The sequence below is a fragment of the Leguminivora glycinivorella genome, chromosome 26 (genome assembly GCF_023078275.1).
Source record: "Leguminivora glycinivorella isolate SPB_JAAS2020 chromosome 26, LegGlyc_1.1, whole genome shotgun sequence".
NCBI lineage: Eukaryota > Metazoa > Arthropoda > Insecta > Lepidoptera > Tortricidae > Leguminivora > Leguminivora glycinivorella.
In genome coordinates, this window is record NC_062996.1 from 9,187,677 (window position 1) to 9,202,808 (window position 15,132).

Consider the following 15,132-nt stretch of genomic DNA (forward strand, 5'->3'; position numbering starts at 1 on the left):
GCGTGATTGTCACTAGATGTCACTTAACTATGCCTATACAAATATATTTGTGTGATGAGCACAGATATTGGTCCTGAGTCATGGATGTTTTCTGTGTATAGAAGTATGTACTTATCTATTTAAGTACGTATATCGTCGCTTAGCACCCATAGCACAAGCTTTGCTTAGTTTAGGGCTAAGTTGATCTGTGTAAGGTATACCCAATGTTTATTTATTTATTGCTTATATCTCGAGTATAAAGCGCCGGTAGCCTAGCGGTAAGTGCGTGCGACTTTCGTTCCGGGGGTCGCGGGTTCGAACCCCGGCTCGCACCAATGAATTTTCGGAACTTATGTGCGAAATGTCATTTGATATTTGCCAGTCGCTTTTCGGTGAAGGAAAACATCGTGAGGAAGCCGGACTAATTCCAAAGGCCTAATTACCCTTCGGGTTGGAAGGTCAGATGGCAGTCGCTTTCGTAAAACTAGTGCCTACGCCAAATCATGGGATTAGTTGTCAAAGCAGACCCCAGGCTCCCGTGAGTCGTGGCAAATGCCGGAATAACGCAAGGAGGATGATGATCTCCACTTACACGTTTGGCACGAAATATTGTATGTATTATAATATATGTATGTAGGTATATAATATGTAAGCAGTATGTATGTATATGTATGTGTAGGTATTATATGTATTATGTAGGTATATGCTTTTTAGCTACAATTAATTTTAATTTAGTTTTTTTGCACCTCCCAATTAGTTAAAGTTATGAATACCATTTTTTCCACTACCCAAAGGTTGCCTGGAAGAGATCGCTCTTTAGCGATAAGGCCGCCTGTTGTTTACCTCTGTAATAAAATTTATTGTAATGTGTGTGTTCCTATGTACATTTCTGAGGTTGTGCAATAAAGTGGATTTGTATTGTATTGTATTGTATTGTATCTCGATTATAATAGAATAGTACTTACAGAGTCCTAATAACAGGGTGTCCTTGCTGCTCTCTGCCCGGGTCCACTTCTTCCGGGGCTGATTTGGCCAGCATACGCTCCACATCCAAGATCTATCATTAAAACATAATATAAGTAGTCATATTTATATACAATACAATATATTTCTTTTTTGGCACAAGCTTTTATCGGGTCACTATCAAATTTACCTTATCGCTAAAAGACTATATAGCTGACACGTCTGGATTGTGTTATGTCTTTGTGGCTACGTAGACATGAATGCTAAATGTGTCTTTAGCAAAACGTCTGGATCTTAAAACGTAACAATTTAAAATGATCTAACTGCAAAACATCTTCATCTTCGAATGTCTGTATTACAGAACAGACATGAACGCTAAACGGTCAAGGAGCAAAAAATCTGGATTGTTTAATGTTTTTATTGCTAAATAGAATAAACGCCAAACGACCCGTTAGCAAAACGTCTGGTTTTAAAATGCTTAAGTGTCTTGAGAATTCAAACCTTCTCGCACTGTTAATAAGAACTGTTCTGTTACATACACGTCTGTTCTGTGACGTCAACACAGAACTATTCAGTAGCAAAACGTCAACTGAATAGTTCTGTGTTGACGTCAATTAACTAACTACACTTTTGGCTTTTTAGATATGCTAATCATACGGACTATGTATATTTCCAGACGTTTGGCTACTCATTCATTCTAAGTCTTAGCCATCCAGTTAAATTTACTTTTTGCTGATTGAGTATTCTACTTTCATGTCATCCCAGCTGAATTGACTTTATACTGACTGTATATTTAAATTTTCTGACATCTAGCCGAAATAGTCGTTTAGCGATAAGGTAAACTTGATAGTGACCCCTTTTATCGCTGACTGTACCTTTCCTTCAACAGTCATCTACTGCTCCGAGACGTTTCTAAAAACCCCTTACTCGATGGGGATACGACGTTTCATAACAGAGTTCCTATGACCACCTTTCTGCTCCATTATCAGATCAGCTCCATGATACCATAATATTGCATTGGCACGTGATTTACATATCACACATGTGTGCAAAATTTCAGCTCAATTGAAAACCGGGAAGTGGGTTAAATTTAGCTTCTACGTTTTGACCGAAACTAACATACTAACAAGGCAAGTTGATTAAGGCTTGTAAAAAGTTAGTCAGTGCTAGAGATGGGCCGAATATTCGGTAAATATTCGGTATTCTGCATATTCGGCAAGTTTTTCAATGTTCGTATTCGGCCGAATAATTCGGTTGCATTGCCGAATATTTACCGAATAAACAAAGTAAATAACTAATGAAGATCTTACGTATTCCATTGGATAATAAGCTCCTATTTTAGTAGCTTCAAGGAACTACTAAAAAGAGATAATGAATAGGTACATCAAAATATGTAAAAACAACCGTAGTTTAAGAGTTGAGAAGAGTTCAGAGTTGTTTTAACTAAGTTTTAGTTATCCACTAAATCATAAGAACATACTTGTAGTATGTATAAACATTATCAATCATTTCATAGTTTTAATCTTAACATCCGCTTTAAAAATATGGCGTAACCGAATATTCGGCCGAATGTTCGGTTCGGTAAGAGCTGAACCGAATGTTCGGCCGAATATTCGTATTCGGCAAAGTCCATATTCGGCCCATCTCTAGTCAGTGCCAACAGAATTAGTTTTCAGACGTTACTTAATAAGCGCGATGTAGTTTCTAGGGATTGTGATATACGTGTTACACGCGGAACCGTAGCTACGTAGCCTTAGCACCGGCGGTGCTAAGATCCCGTACTACACGGTCACGTCAAAGATACGTATCCGTTTCTGGATTCGGCTACGTTCCCGCGAATCTCGGCTTCGGCTCCGCTCCGCTCGGTTGTTGAAAGAGAGCTTGTAAATGTAAGTGTCGAACGGACCCTTCGCATTATGTGTTATACTAGTGGTCTTTGCATTGATTTGATTCCAGATGTTTTTTAAGTAATTACATATTGGTATTATTCTGTTCTCTGATAACCAGACATTATGAGTTTGTACAAAACAAACCAGTGAGATTCAAAAATCCCACCAATACCACCTATTGGTGGGATTTTTGAATCTCACCGGTGCCTTGTTTTGTATGCAGCCGATGACTATTTAGTACGAAATAAGCCACCCGATGAGAATCAAAAATCGCACTTCAGGTAGGTACTAGGTACCTCCATGGGGATGTCGATGAATATGAAAGTCCATCCAAATAAATATATTAATATCTCTAATTAATATTTACTCCCTAGTAAGAAATGCTACAGGTAGACCAATTCAACAATTTAAAAGTATTTTAAGTGAAATTGTTGTTCATAAATATTATTACTGGCTGGACAACCGTCTTTCGTCGGTGAAAATACTAAGAAATAGTTGCACGTGCAGATAAAGATAACAAACAATAGTTTGCGGGCCATTGATAATAAATACCTTCAAGGCTTTGGGATTTACCTGTTAAGTACCATGTGTTCCTATTGTTTGTGAAGTTAAGTGAAAGCAAAAATAACAAACTATTTGACTACTTCGGATACTACCAACTATAAGACGCTGACTGTACATGTTAGATTATTTAAAAAAAGTTGATTAATTATAGTCTGTGTCATGTGAATGAAAATTAGAATTTTACCTATTTTTTTATACGTTGATTATACGCGAATTCTTTTGATACACATCTTTTACAATTTGTACTGGTCTATTATTTTTGCCTCCAAAATAATATTTGCACGTAGAACCGATGGCCGTTGGGGCGGAAAGGTTCTCGAGTGGCGACCGCGTACCGGAAGGCGAAGCGTGGGTAGGCCCCCAACAAGGTGGACTGATGACCTGGTGAAGGTCGCAGGAGTCCGCTGGATGCGGGTGGCGCAGGACAGGTCATTGTGGCAATCTTTGGGGGAGGCCTATGTCCAGCAGTGGACGTCTTTCGGCTGATATGATGATGATGATGATGATGATAATATTTGCATCTTATTATTTTTGATCACTCTTAAAACTTTATTTAAAATGCAAAAATATGGAAACTGAAATTAAAAACTCGCCCCTTGCATTACATTCGGGGGTCTTAGTGACACGCATAAAATCTACACTAAACGTCACGGTCACGACTGGATCCGATCTACGTATAAATAAGATACGTATCTCCGTGTACACGTAGCTACGTATCTTAATTACACGTAGCCGAATCACACGGAGCAAACGGAGCGGATCTCCGTTGCCGAGTAACACGGCAACGGAGATTCGGCTACGGGTACACGAAACACGGTCACGACCAGGAGCTCTAGTAGTTTCGCGTTCGGAAGGATCAGCGCCATCTAGCGGCAGATAGCACACAAACTATAACTAAGAGCGCAAGGATTTTACTTTGACACCCGGAAAAATCTTAACAGCGCGATGTAGCATTTTGCTCAAAGGGATCAGCGACATCTAGCGGCGAATTTACGCACTAACCTTAATACTAGCGTCCACACTGCCAGTAGCCACCAGTTGACCGCAGGCACTAAAGGCGCCAGCGCGACACGCCATCTTGTGTGACGTTACGTAAGCTGTCTCGTAGGTTGCTGGCTCGGGCGCGAGAGAGGATGCGTCCATTTCGTACTCCAAGTCTGTTGGAAAATGTTTAATAATAAAATAAATAAATATTGGGGACATCTTACACAGATCAAATTAGGCCCAAACTAAGCAAAGCTTGTACTATGGGTGCTAAGCGACGATAGATAGATACATACTCAAATAGATAAATACATACTTATATACACAGAAAAACCTCCATGACTCAGGAACAAATATTATCTGTTTTCATCACACAAATAAATGCCCGTAGCGGGATTCGAACCTAGGAGCGCGGCTTAGCAGGCAGGGTCACTACCGACTGAGACAGACCGGTCGTTTATGTCAATATAATGTAATTTTAATCGGGTTTTTATAACTGTATCAAGTTTTGCGATATTACATTTGTCCTCTATACTAATGACTACTTTTCTTAAACAGAAATATTTTCGAAACAATAGTTATTTGTTATACAAGGGGGCAAAGTTGTATTTTAACGCCGAGTGTGAAATTGAAAAACGAGCAAGTGAAAGGATTCTATAGTTGAACCACGAGCGAAGCGAGTGGTTCGAGAATAGAATCCTGAACTTGCGAGTTTTTTAACACACGAGAAGTAAAATACATTTGCACCCGAGTGTAGCACAAAACTTTTCCCCTCACTATAGCGAGGAAACTACAAAGCAAAAAATGCGTTCAACTGCTTCCAGTAGTTCCACAGGTGGTAAATCATCTTTATTACTAGATTCACCTACTTTTATCAATTTTAAAGCAGTTAATTTGACTTTATTCAAGGTCAAATTACTTTACCCACTAGTGGATAAAATGCGTTTTTACCCGCTGGTATTAAAGGACAAAACACGTGTTTCCGAGCTAGTGAGGGGAAAACGTAATTTCGTTTTGTACACATTTTAAACCCCTTAAGTTAGACAAGAACATCACAACGAGGCGATAAGACCACCTGTTGTTTTGTTAATGTACGTCACCTAAACGAGCTTAGACTGTGCTAGGAACGCGCATCTTTCATATATTTGATCGCCAGTGTTTGAGGTGTGGTTTAGTATAGAGTGTAAATCGCGTTGACACATATGTTTGTCAATGAAACATCCTAGGGCTGGAAAAAAGGTTAAAAACGGGCCTGTATCACTGAATGTAAACTCACCAAATCCTGTAGTTCCGAGCAAATGCTCAGCTCCGCTGGAGGCAGCCAAACGGTCTTTGCGATCTGGCTCGTGCTGGAGTCCCACCATCATCACATTCAGCAGCCTTGGACAAAGAATAGACATATTAAAAAAAAAAAATTATAGGACATTCTTACACAGATTGACTGAGGCCCACGGTAAGCTCAAGAAGGCTTGTGTTGTGGGTACTCAGACAACGATATATATAATATATAAATACTTATATAAATAGAAAACACCCATGACTCAGGAACAAATATCTGTACTCATCACACAAATAAATGCCCTTACCGGGATTCGAACCTGGGACCGCGGCGCAGCAGGCGGGGTCACTACCGACTGCGCCAGACTGGTCGTCAAATTTGCAAACATTTCATTTTTGGCACAAGCTTCTATCAGCGACTATTACCTTTTTTCAACAGTCATCTACTTCTCTCAAAGACGTTTCTAAAAACCCCTTACATAATGGGGATATGACGTTTCATAACAGAGTTCCTATGACCACCTTTCTGCTCCATCATATCAGCTCCAATATTACCATAATATTGCATTGTCACATGATTTACATATCGTGATTTATGCCAACAAACTCCTGCAGTTTGGCAGAAGATTTGTGAGTGTGTTTAGTAAAACGTCCCACTATGCCCGTTATCATTATGGCGAAATTGACTTGTATAGTTATATGAATAAACTGACAAGCGGCTTTACAGCAATCGCCAAAGTGGGACGTTTTCCCGTGCACACTCACATTTAATGTTGTCAAAAAAGGGTTTATTTTGAAAATAAACGATTTTTTTTTATGTGTGCAAAATTCCAGCTCATTTGGAGACCGGGAAGTGTTTCAAATTCCATCAAATTTGCACACCACTAGGCTAGTTTATGTCATGTTGTACACAATTATTACAAGTAGGTACCTGTCGCTAGGAGGGCAAGGTTCTGCATGCACAGCTGCTGCCAACGTTGCGGCTATGGGCTGGAAGCCATCGTAGTACAGTTGGCTGAAAGAAAGATCACATGTTATTATTGTTAAACAACATAGTCAGTGGAGATTTGTTTAACTTTTCAAGCCCCGCGGGATCCCCAGGGAGCTAGCTTAAATATTTAAATGACACCTTAATTAATTTTGGCATAATTTAAAATTGAGTGTTCATATTTGAGGTCTCATACCTTTTGAAAGGTTAATCATAGGTATTTTAGTTGCAAACATCATCATCCTCCTTGCGTTATCCCGGCATTTGCCACGGCTCATGGGAGCCTGGGGTCCTTTGAAAACGAATCCCAAGATTTGGCATAGGCACTAGTTTTACGAAAGCGACTGCCATCTGACCTTCCAACCCGAAGGGTAACTAGACCTTATTGGAATTAGTCTGGTTTCCTCACGAAGTTTTCCTTCACCAAAAAGCGGCTGGCAAATATCAAAACATTTCGCACATAAGTTCCGAAAAAGTCATTGATGCGAGCCGGGGTTCGAACCCGCGACCTCCAGAACGAAAGTCGCACGCACGTTACCGCTAGCCTACCGGCGCAGTTGCAAATAATCAAGTATGTTTGATGAGTTGAGTCTACACAGGCCATGCTGCCTTAAACAATAACTTCACTGTGAGGTTTGCTTATACTATTTTTATTAAATTTTACAGCATTATTAACTAAAGTTCTAATGCCGTGGAAATGAGAGCGTTAAGAAGCATGGCTGGTGTGAAGTTGAGTGTTAGTATCAGAAATAGCGTGATAAGAGAGAAGTGTGGAGTGCCAGTTGGAAGTGGAAGACCTAGGCGAACTTTTCTTGTTCAAATCGGGGAAATATTGCAAAAAGGCCAGGTCAGAAGTACTCGAAACCGACGAGCGTGTATGAGAAACGTTATGAAAGTGTGTGAAGCGAAAGTGATTTGTCAGGATCGTAGTAAATGGAAATCCGTGATCTCTGCCTACCCCTCTGGGGAACAGGCGTGATTGTATGTATGTATGTATGTATGTTTTACTTTTTTATTAAACATTTTATGACAAAGCATTTTTGATTAGCATTGTCACATTAAATTCCTTAAAATGCTGTAACAAACTTTACTACTTAACATGTTCACTCATGCGCGGATCCAGGGGGGTCATGGGGGTCATGACCCCTCCCTGGAGCCTAAGTTGGCCATACAAATAGACCACGTGACCACCCTGGGGCCCTGGGCCTTTACCACGTGACCCCCCCTGGGCACGAAGCTGGATCCACGCTTGTGGTCTTTAGACCTCTTATGAAGTATGGTTAATTACGAGTTATGTTAATTGCCGCAGCGAAGGTGTTAAATGTAGCTGAGATTTTACTGAAAATCGTGTATCTAAAGCAAGAAAGGTTCAAACAGTTGTTGATGTGAGTAGTGGCAATTTCATATAAAATTCAATATGCTTGCAGGGGCATTTCAATGTATTAACTCAATAAAAACCAAGCTATGGTCTTTATTGCTGCATAGCTATGTGTATGGCGTATCATATTTCATACAATTAGATTTACTAACAATAACGTAGGTAATCTATACTAAACTATGATGTCAATCTTGTTACATCGAAAAGCTTTTGTTGGTTAGTATGAGGTTCGTATGTGTGTATTTTACATAAATCTAATATGTAATTGAGTTGGTTCTATCTGGTTTTTCTGGATAAGTGTATAAATATCTCGAAAACATTTAACAAATAAAACATAACCTCACTTAGTTGAAACGAAGATAAAATACAATGAACCTAATGTAAAACCCATTAAAATGATTTCAACACATATACGCTGGCCTAAGTTAACTATTTAAACTAAAACAATTTTGAAAATTACGTGCAAACGTAACAATAATCGAGTAATTGGTACTCAAGCGATATAACAATTTACCTGATGATCAAGCGATAGAGCAACTCCCTGTTCTTAACAACGTTTCTGGTATCAATGTCTTGTCCATTATTTTCCTTCATTTTGTCTCAAAAGCTAGAAAAGAATTACAAATTAGGAAAATTTTCGCCGGTGGTAAAGGTTAAATTTATGTTTGACAACAACGTAAAAAATATACTTGCTTGTCTATGAATAGATTCTCTTGTCTATGGTTTTCCGGTGCGGCTTGATTGTGCGATTATTGTTATCGATTAACTATAAACAAAATCGACTAGAGAGTTCTGTTGATAAGTCCAGTACACACTACTGGCACTATTCAACAGAAATATGCCGGTTATGGCGGTAAGCCGGTAAATTATAATCAATATCTACAGACATGCGCTGTAGGGACTACTGATGACTAACTTTGTTTCAAACAATAACGTTAACATTTTTTTTACTTGTTATTTGCTAATTATCTTGCTTTACATATAAATTAGTAACACTTTTTTTTTCAACTTAATCCAAAATGAAATATAAACGAAGAAATATTTTTCATTCAATCGATAATCGGCTGATCAAACTGGTTATGTTCTTGAATTAAAAATTTTCTGTACCCGTATAAAAATTTGATTACAAAGAATAAAAAGTTTTTTTTAATTATTTCAACAGGTATTGCTGACAGGATGCCGCTGCGTCGAACTGGATTGCTGGGATGGCGACGACGGCAGTCCAGTTATTTATCATGGGCACACATTTACCACAAAAATTCCATTTCGAAGAGTCGTCGAAACAATCGAAAGGTAAAAAAATAACGCGTTATTAACGATCGTTATTTTGTAACTTCCGTTATTTAGAATTGGCCTGGCTGAATTTGTCTATGGCCTTGATTTATTTTCAGGCGGGAAAGAACGATCCAATATGTTCGTCAAGAATATTGCCATTACAGTATTTATTAGTTTTAATGCTTTTCAGGAGTGCATTCATCGCTTCGCCGTACCCTCTGATATTGAGCATAGAAAACCACTGCAGTTTGCCACAACAACAGGTCATGGCTAGCACATTTGAGGTCAGTAAAACATTTTATTTGTACTGTTTTTACCGCCATCTTTTACCGAACATAAAAACTAAACTTTTGAACGTGCTTTGAAAATAATATTATTGTTTAATGATGAACTAATTGAGCGGACTGTAATTTAATAAAATATCTTTAAGACGAAATTGACAAAGATAACTCGAAATTTTAGAGATTTAAACAAAACACTTACTGGGGAAAAAACAGTGCATATGTCACATACCTTCTTAGCATGAGGTTCCAGTGGGTTGGCTTCTGCTCGCTTACCATCAGCCTTGGTATGCAAGGCGCACGTGCGGGCCCGGCTTACCGTCTCCTCGAGCCCAGAACTGTTCTTGGAGCAGAGCTTTCTTCCTGTCCACTTTGATAATGTGACTAGCACTGAGTTTAAACTTAATTTTACGATAATTATTGGGAAAATGTGACTTTAACTATTTTAATTAGCAATAATGGGAATTTTAATGCAGCGACGCGTTCGCAAGCTAGATCGAGAGCGAAAAGAATGTGAGGTAATGGCTACCGGAAATGATTAGTGCCGGGCTAAACACACCGGAAGCTAAAGACAAAATAGTGTTGTTTCTTTAAAAAACCGATATTCATACGAAAGTTGAACATACCGCTCACCTAAATATGCAATATTTACTCTACAAATAGTGCTAGAGTTCGACAAACTACTTAAAAACTATAATGTTAAACTAAGTGATAATACTAGAACGACGAAAGTTAATTTGAAAGTGGTAAAGGACACAGCTTCACAACTGGTCTTCTGTACTGACCAGTAGCAGTTTGAATTGTGACCACTCTACAGACACCGTCAACTCCGGGATGTAGAGCAACGATGCGCCCAAGGGGCCATTTTAAAGGTCTTGTCTGTTCGTTAATCAACAAGACCAAGGAACCCACGACAATGTTTGTATTTACTTTATTCCATTTAGTCCTCTGTTGTAGAGTATGGACGTACTCAGCGTGCCATCTACGCCAGAAGTCTTGATGCATTTTCTGTATCATTTTCCAACGATTACAGACACTTACTTTTTTATCTACAAGATTTTCCTCTGGGACAATCGACAACGGTTCCAGAGTTAAAAAATGGCCTGGAGTTAAGGCTGAGAGATCACTAGGATCCGAGCTAAGAGGTGTCAATGGACGAGAGTTGAGCATAGACTCAATCTGAGTCAGAATTGTATAAAATTCCTCGAAGGTTAACCTTTGATTACCTACAACCCGTGCGAGGTGAGTCTTAACCGAGCGTATCCCGGCTTCAGCTAATCCGTTAAAATGAGGCGTACCCGGAGGGTTAAACGAGAATTTAATTTCTTGGGCATCAGCAGCACCTTTCATGAGTGAACCAAGATAGTTACTAGCGCCCACAAAATTCCTACCCTGGTCAGAGACAATGTTACTGCATCGACCACGACGAGCGACAAACCGTTTAAGAACACAGAGGAAAGCTTCTGTCGACAACTCTGAAGCAAGCTCTATGTGAATGGCTTTGGTACTAGTACATACAAAAACACAGATGTAACCTTTGTACGTTTTCGCACCACGGCCACGACCGAAAGCGATATCAAATGGTCCTCCATAATCAATGGCGACACTCGAAAAAGGTTTAATTTGCGAGACGCGAAAAGTAGGCAAATTTCCCATAAGCGGCGGAGATGCCGCAGAGGGATTGGCACGAAAGCATTTCACGCAGCCTCCAATCACTGCCTGAATTGCTCGCTTTGGCGACAAAATCCAAAACGTTTGCGCAAGTAAATTTTGTAAAGTTTGGGCACCTGGATGTAAAAATATTTTATGATATTCGTCAATTATTAAAATAGTGAGTCGGTGGGAGCGAGGCAATAAAATGGGATGTTTGACAGAAAATTTAATAGGAGAATTTGCCAAGCGACCGCCCACCCTGACAATACCCTGACTGTCAATGAATAATGAAAGCTTGCGCAAACCCTTTGGCAATGCGTTCAAACGATCCTCCCTTAATTGATTGATCTCTACACTGAACGAAGTGAGCTGCACATGTTTTACTAAAAACATGAGAGCTGCAGTGGTTTCAGCTGACTGTAGAGATCCGACAACTTTTCCATCCTTAGCTGACCGTAAAAAACGGAAACAGTAGGCTAACACACGCTTTAATGTGAAAAGCGAGGAGAACCTGCTAAGGACTTCATCAATTAAGTTAGGATCGGCCGTCACGAGTAAGCTACAAATACGTTGTTCCTCTACAATACAGTCATTGCTTGGATCGTGCAAAGGTGAGCAAGGCCAATCCTTCTCTTCCTTTACCAACCACGACGGACCCTTCCACCAAATATCACACTCTACCAAATCTTCAGGCAGTAACCCCCTGGATCCTGCATCAGCAGGATTGTGGTGTGTACTGACGTGACGCCAGCGATCAGGAGCAACAAGATCCTGGATATGGCTCACACGATTTGCAACAAATGTTTTCCAGCGTGAAGGGCACGACTTAATCCAAGCTAACGTTACGGTCGAGTCTGACCATGCAAATATTTCCTGAACAACATAGAGAGGTTTTAATGCCTCTTGTGTTGACTGCATCAGGTCTGCCAACAACACGGCAGCCTGCAGTTCCAATCGAGGAATTGATAATTTACGCAGAGGCGCAACCTTACTTTTGGCACAGCAAAGCTCTACAAAAGTAGAGCCTTGTGTGTCATCGACACGACAGAAGACGACAGCAGCGTAACCACGCTCCGACGCATCACAAAATCCATGCAATTGTAATGAAACAAACGAATGGATGATGCGACGGGGAATAACGACAGATTTCAACGACGGAAGTTGATCGGTAAATTTCATCCATTCTGATGTGATTGCTTCTGGAACATCATCGTCCCATTGCACCCCAGATGACCACAAGACCTGCATTAAATATTTAGCGTGAAACGTGACAGGACATAAGAATCCTAGCGGGTCATATATGCGCGCTATATTCGATAAAATAGTACGTTTAGTACATTTCTGATCACGTGGTGTTGCAACCTCAAATTGGAACGAATCTGTTTGTGGACGCCATAACAATCCCAATATTTTAAGGGACAAATCCGAAAGTTCATCAAAATGTTTAAAATCACTCGAATACAACTCAGAAGATGGAAGGTCAACGATAAAACCTTTATGGTTGGAGGTCCATTTTCTCAAATGGAACCCACCCGACGACAAAATTTCAGATAAATCTGATCTAATTTTTAAAGCTTGCTCAATAGAGTCAGCGCCTGTCACGACATCATCAACATAAATGTCTCTCCCAAGCACTTGTGACCCTTCAGGATAGGAGTCAGCAGTCTCCTCCGCTATCTGTGCTATTGTGCGCAAAGCTTGATACGGAGCCGATTTCACACCATAAGTTACCGTCCGCAAACGATAGTCTTTAACTGGGCCGTCAGTCGAAGGTCGCCACAATATCCGCTGATACTCAGCGTCCTCGTTTGGCACGAGGATTTGACGATACATGGCCTTTATGTCACCCGTAAAGACTATTTTATGCCATCGAAACCTAGTAAGGACATCAAAAATATTAGTTTGTAACTTAGGTCCAGCTAGTAGTGTATCATTAAGCGAAATCCCATTGCTGTCACGACAACTTGCGTCAAAAACGGCTCTCAGAGGTGTACTGACAGATTCGGGGCGCAAAATACCATGATGTGGGATGTAATTAAAATTCCCGACACTAGAGACAGGCGGCGCAACCTGCTCCATATGACCACTGACCTCATACTCTTCCATAAAGGAGGCATAAGCTTTACGAAAATCCGCATGCTTTGTAAGCTTGCGTTCCAACGAAAAAATCTCCGCATTGCAATTTCACGAGTGTGCGAAAAGGTAGGCTTGTTCGAAGGATCGACGAAAGGTAGAGGTACCTCGAACCGGCCTTCACTCGTGCGACAATAATTTGCACGGAAGTTATCTTCACATAGTTGATCCTCTTTCGACAAGATAGGTTTACTCGGACCACAAATATTTTCTAGTTCCCAGAACCTTTTAAGAGAATCATCCAACGACAGCGACAAGTTTGATTGTGAAGCATTCGACACGAAAAAACAATCTTTCCGACAATTAGTGAAAGATTGTGTACGAGAGGCATAACAGTCACCCATCAGAACCCATCCGAAAACAGTCTCCAAAGCCTTTGACTGCCCCTTCCGGCCCTCCTTCTTACCACTTAAAATGGAAGATGCAAAGATCTCTGCATTTAAAAGTAAATCTATTGGGCCCGGCTTCGCAAAGTCAGGGTCAGCGAGAGGTAGACCTTGAATGTGATGCCATTCCGATGTATTGACTCTATAGTATGGTTGCTCCGGACAGATAACTGGAAGCACTGACGCTTGGAAGTCAAAATTAACCATTTCTGATCCAATAGGTTTAACAGAGCATGATAACATACCCTTAGGTGCAACTTCAGATAGTCCAATTCCAGTAATTGGCTCGCTAGTATCATCTACCTGTAAACCTAATCTTCGAGCACAGTCATGGGAAATAAAATTGACACCACTAGCACCGTCCAAAAGAGCACGAGCTATTTGATAATTACCTGAACTATCCCGAACAGCTACCCGAGCAGTAGCAAATAAAACTAATCCATTACTTTGGACCGACGTCAAAGTCACTTTGCTATTTAAACCGCTCACCGTTGGCTGAGGTGCTGGTTCAGCCTCTGGCGAAGCCGGTTCCCTTTTTCCAAAGTGTAATAAAGTGTTGTGGGAACAACCGCATATACTGCACCGACAATCCGATCGACATTGTTTAACTTTATGAGTTTTGGAGAAACAACAAACACACAAGCCCTTGTTTTTCACCACCTTAAACCGCTCCGAAGTGTCTAAAACTTTAAATTTTTTACAATTTTCTAAATTATGCAGTTCAGTACAGAAAACACATATATTTTGTTGTGTGGCAACTAGTGTTACCTTGCCTTTACCTTTAATGGCACTTGTTACGGGCTTAACCTCCGTTACTTCCAGAGCGCGGACTTGTTTTTCAACAAACTCTTGTAGCAATTCAAACTTTGGAATTTCATTGGAATTGAACTCGAGGAGGAAGGCCTCCCGAGTCGCCTTGTCCAATTTTCCCCACAACAGATGAAATAACATAAAGTTTTTATCGGGTAAGTCGAATCTTTCTAACACTTGTAATGTTTCTCTAAAAACACGATGAACTTTTTCTAATTCAGTTGAAGACTTGGTCTTCACCTGTTCACAAAGTAAAATCTTTTCATAGTACCCAAAGGCAATTTGCCGTTTTCTATTGTAAAACTTGTTTAAAGCATTGTAAGCATCCATGTAACTGTTGTCCGAAATTGGGTAATTCTTAATCAAATCTAAAGCCTTACCTTGACACGATGTCATAAGATAATGCAGCTTTTCAATGTTCGAAATATTCCTTTTATGAATTAAGGAATCAAAGAGTTCCTTAAATGACAACCAATTGTGCAAGGAGCCATCAAATGGTTTCACAACAATTTTAGGTAACTTCGCTGAATTATTATCACTACTATCATGTTTGTCAACAGTTTCATGTTTG

At 40.1% G+C, this 15,132-nt stretch overlaps 2 protein-coding genes across 3 annotated transcripts in view; one reads left to right on the top strand and one right to left on the bottom strand.

Annotated features, from left to right (window-relative positions):
• Positions 1–8,686, bottom strand: part of LOC125239765 (cleavage stimulation factor subunit 1) — a 35,357-nt gene extending 26,671 nt beyond the window's left edge. For both annotated transcript variants that reach the window (XM_048147437.1, XM_048147436.1), the window contains exons 1-5: positions 8,538–8,686; positions 6,589–6,672; positions 5,656–5,759; positions 4,398–4,552; positions 945–1,036 (exon numbers count right to left, since the gene is read on the bottom strand). In XM_048147437.1, the coding sequence (XP_048003394.1) occupies positions 945–1,036; positions 4,398–4,552; positions 5,656–5,759; positions 6,589–6,672; positions 8,538–8,617 (515 nt within the window). In that variant the 5' untranslated portion in view covers positions 8,618–8,686. The remainder of the gene's footprint in view (positions 1–944; positions 1,037–4,397; positions 4,553–5,655; positions 5,760–6,588; positions 6,673–8,537) is intronic.
• LOC125239766 (1-phosphatidylinositol 4,5-bisphosphate phosphodiesterase epsilon-1-like) overlaps positions 1–15,132 on the top strand; it is a 234,420-nt gene that overhangs the window by 158,863 nt on the left and 60,425 nt on the right. The window contains exons 24-25 of the mRNA XM_048147438.1: positions 9,186–9,316; positions 9,489–9,582. Coding sequence (XP_048003395.1) covers positions 9,186–9,316; positions 9,489–9,582 — 225 coding nt within the window. The remainder of the gene's footprint in view (positions 1–9,185; positions 9,317–9,488; positions 9,583–15,132) is intronic.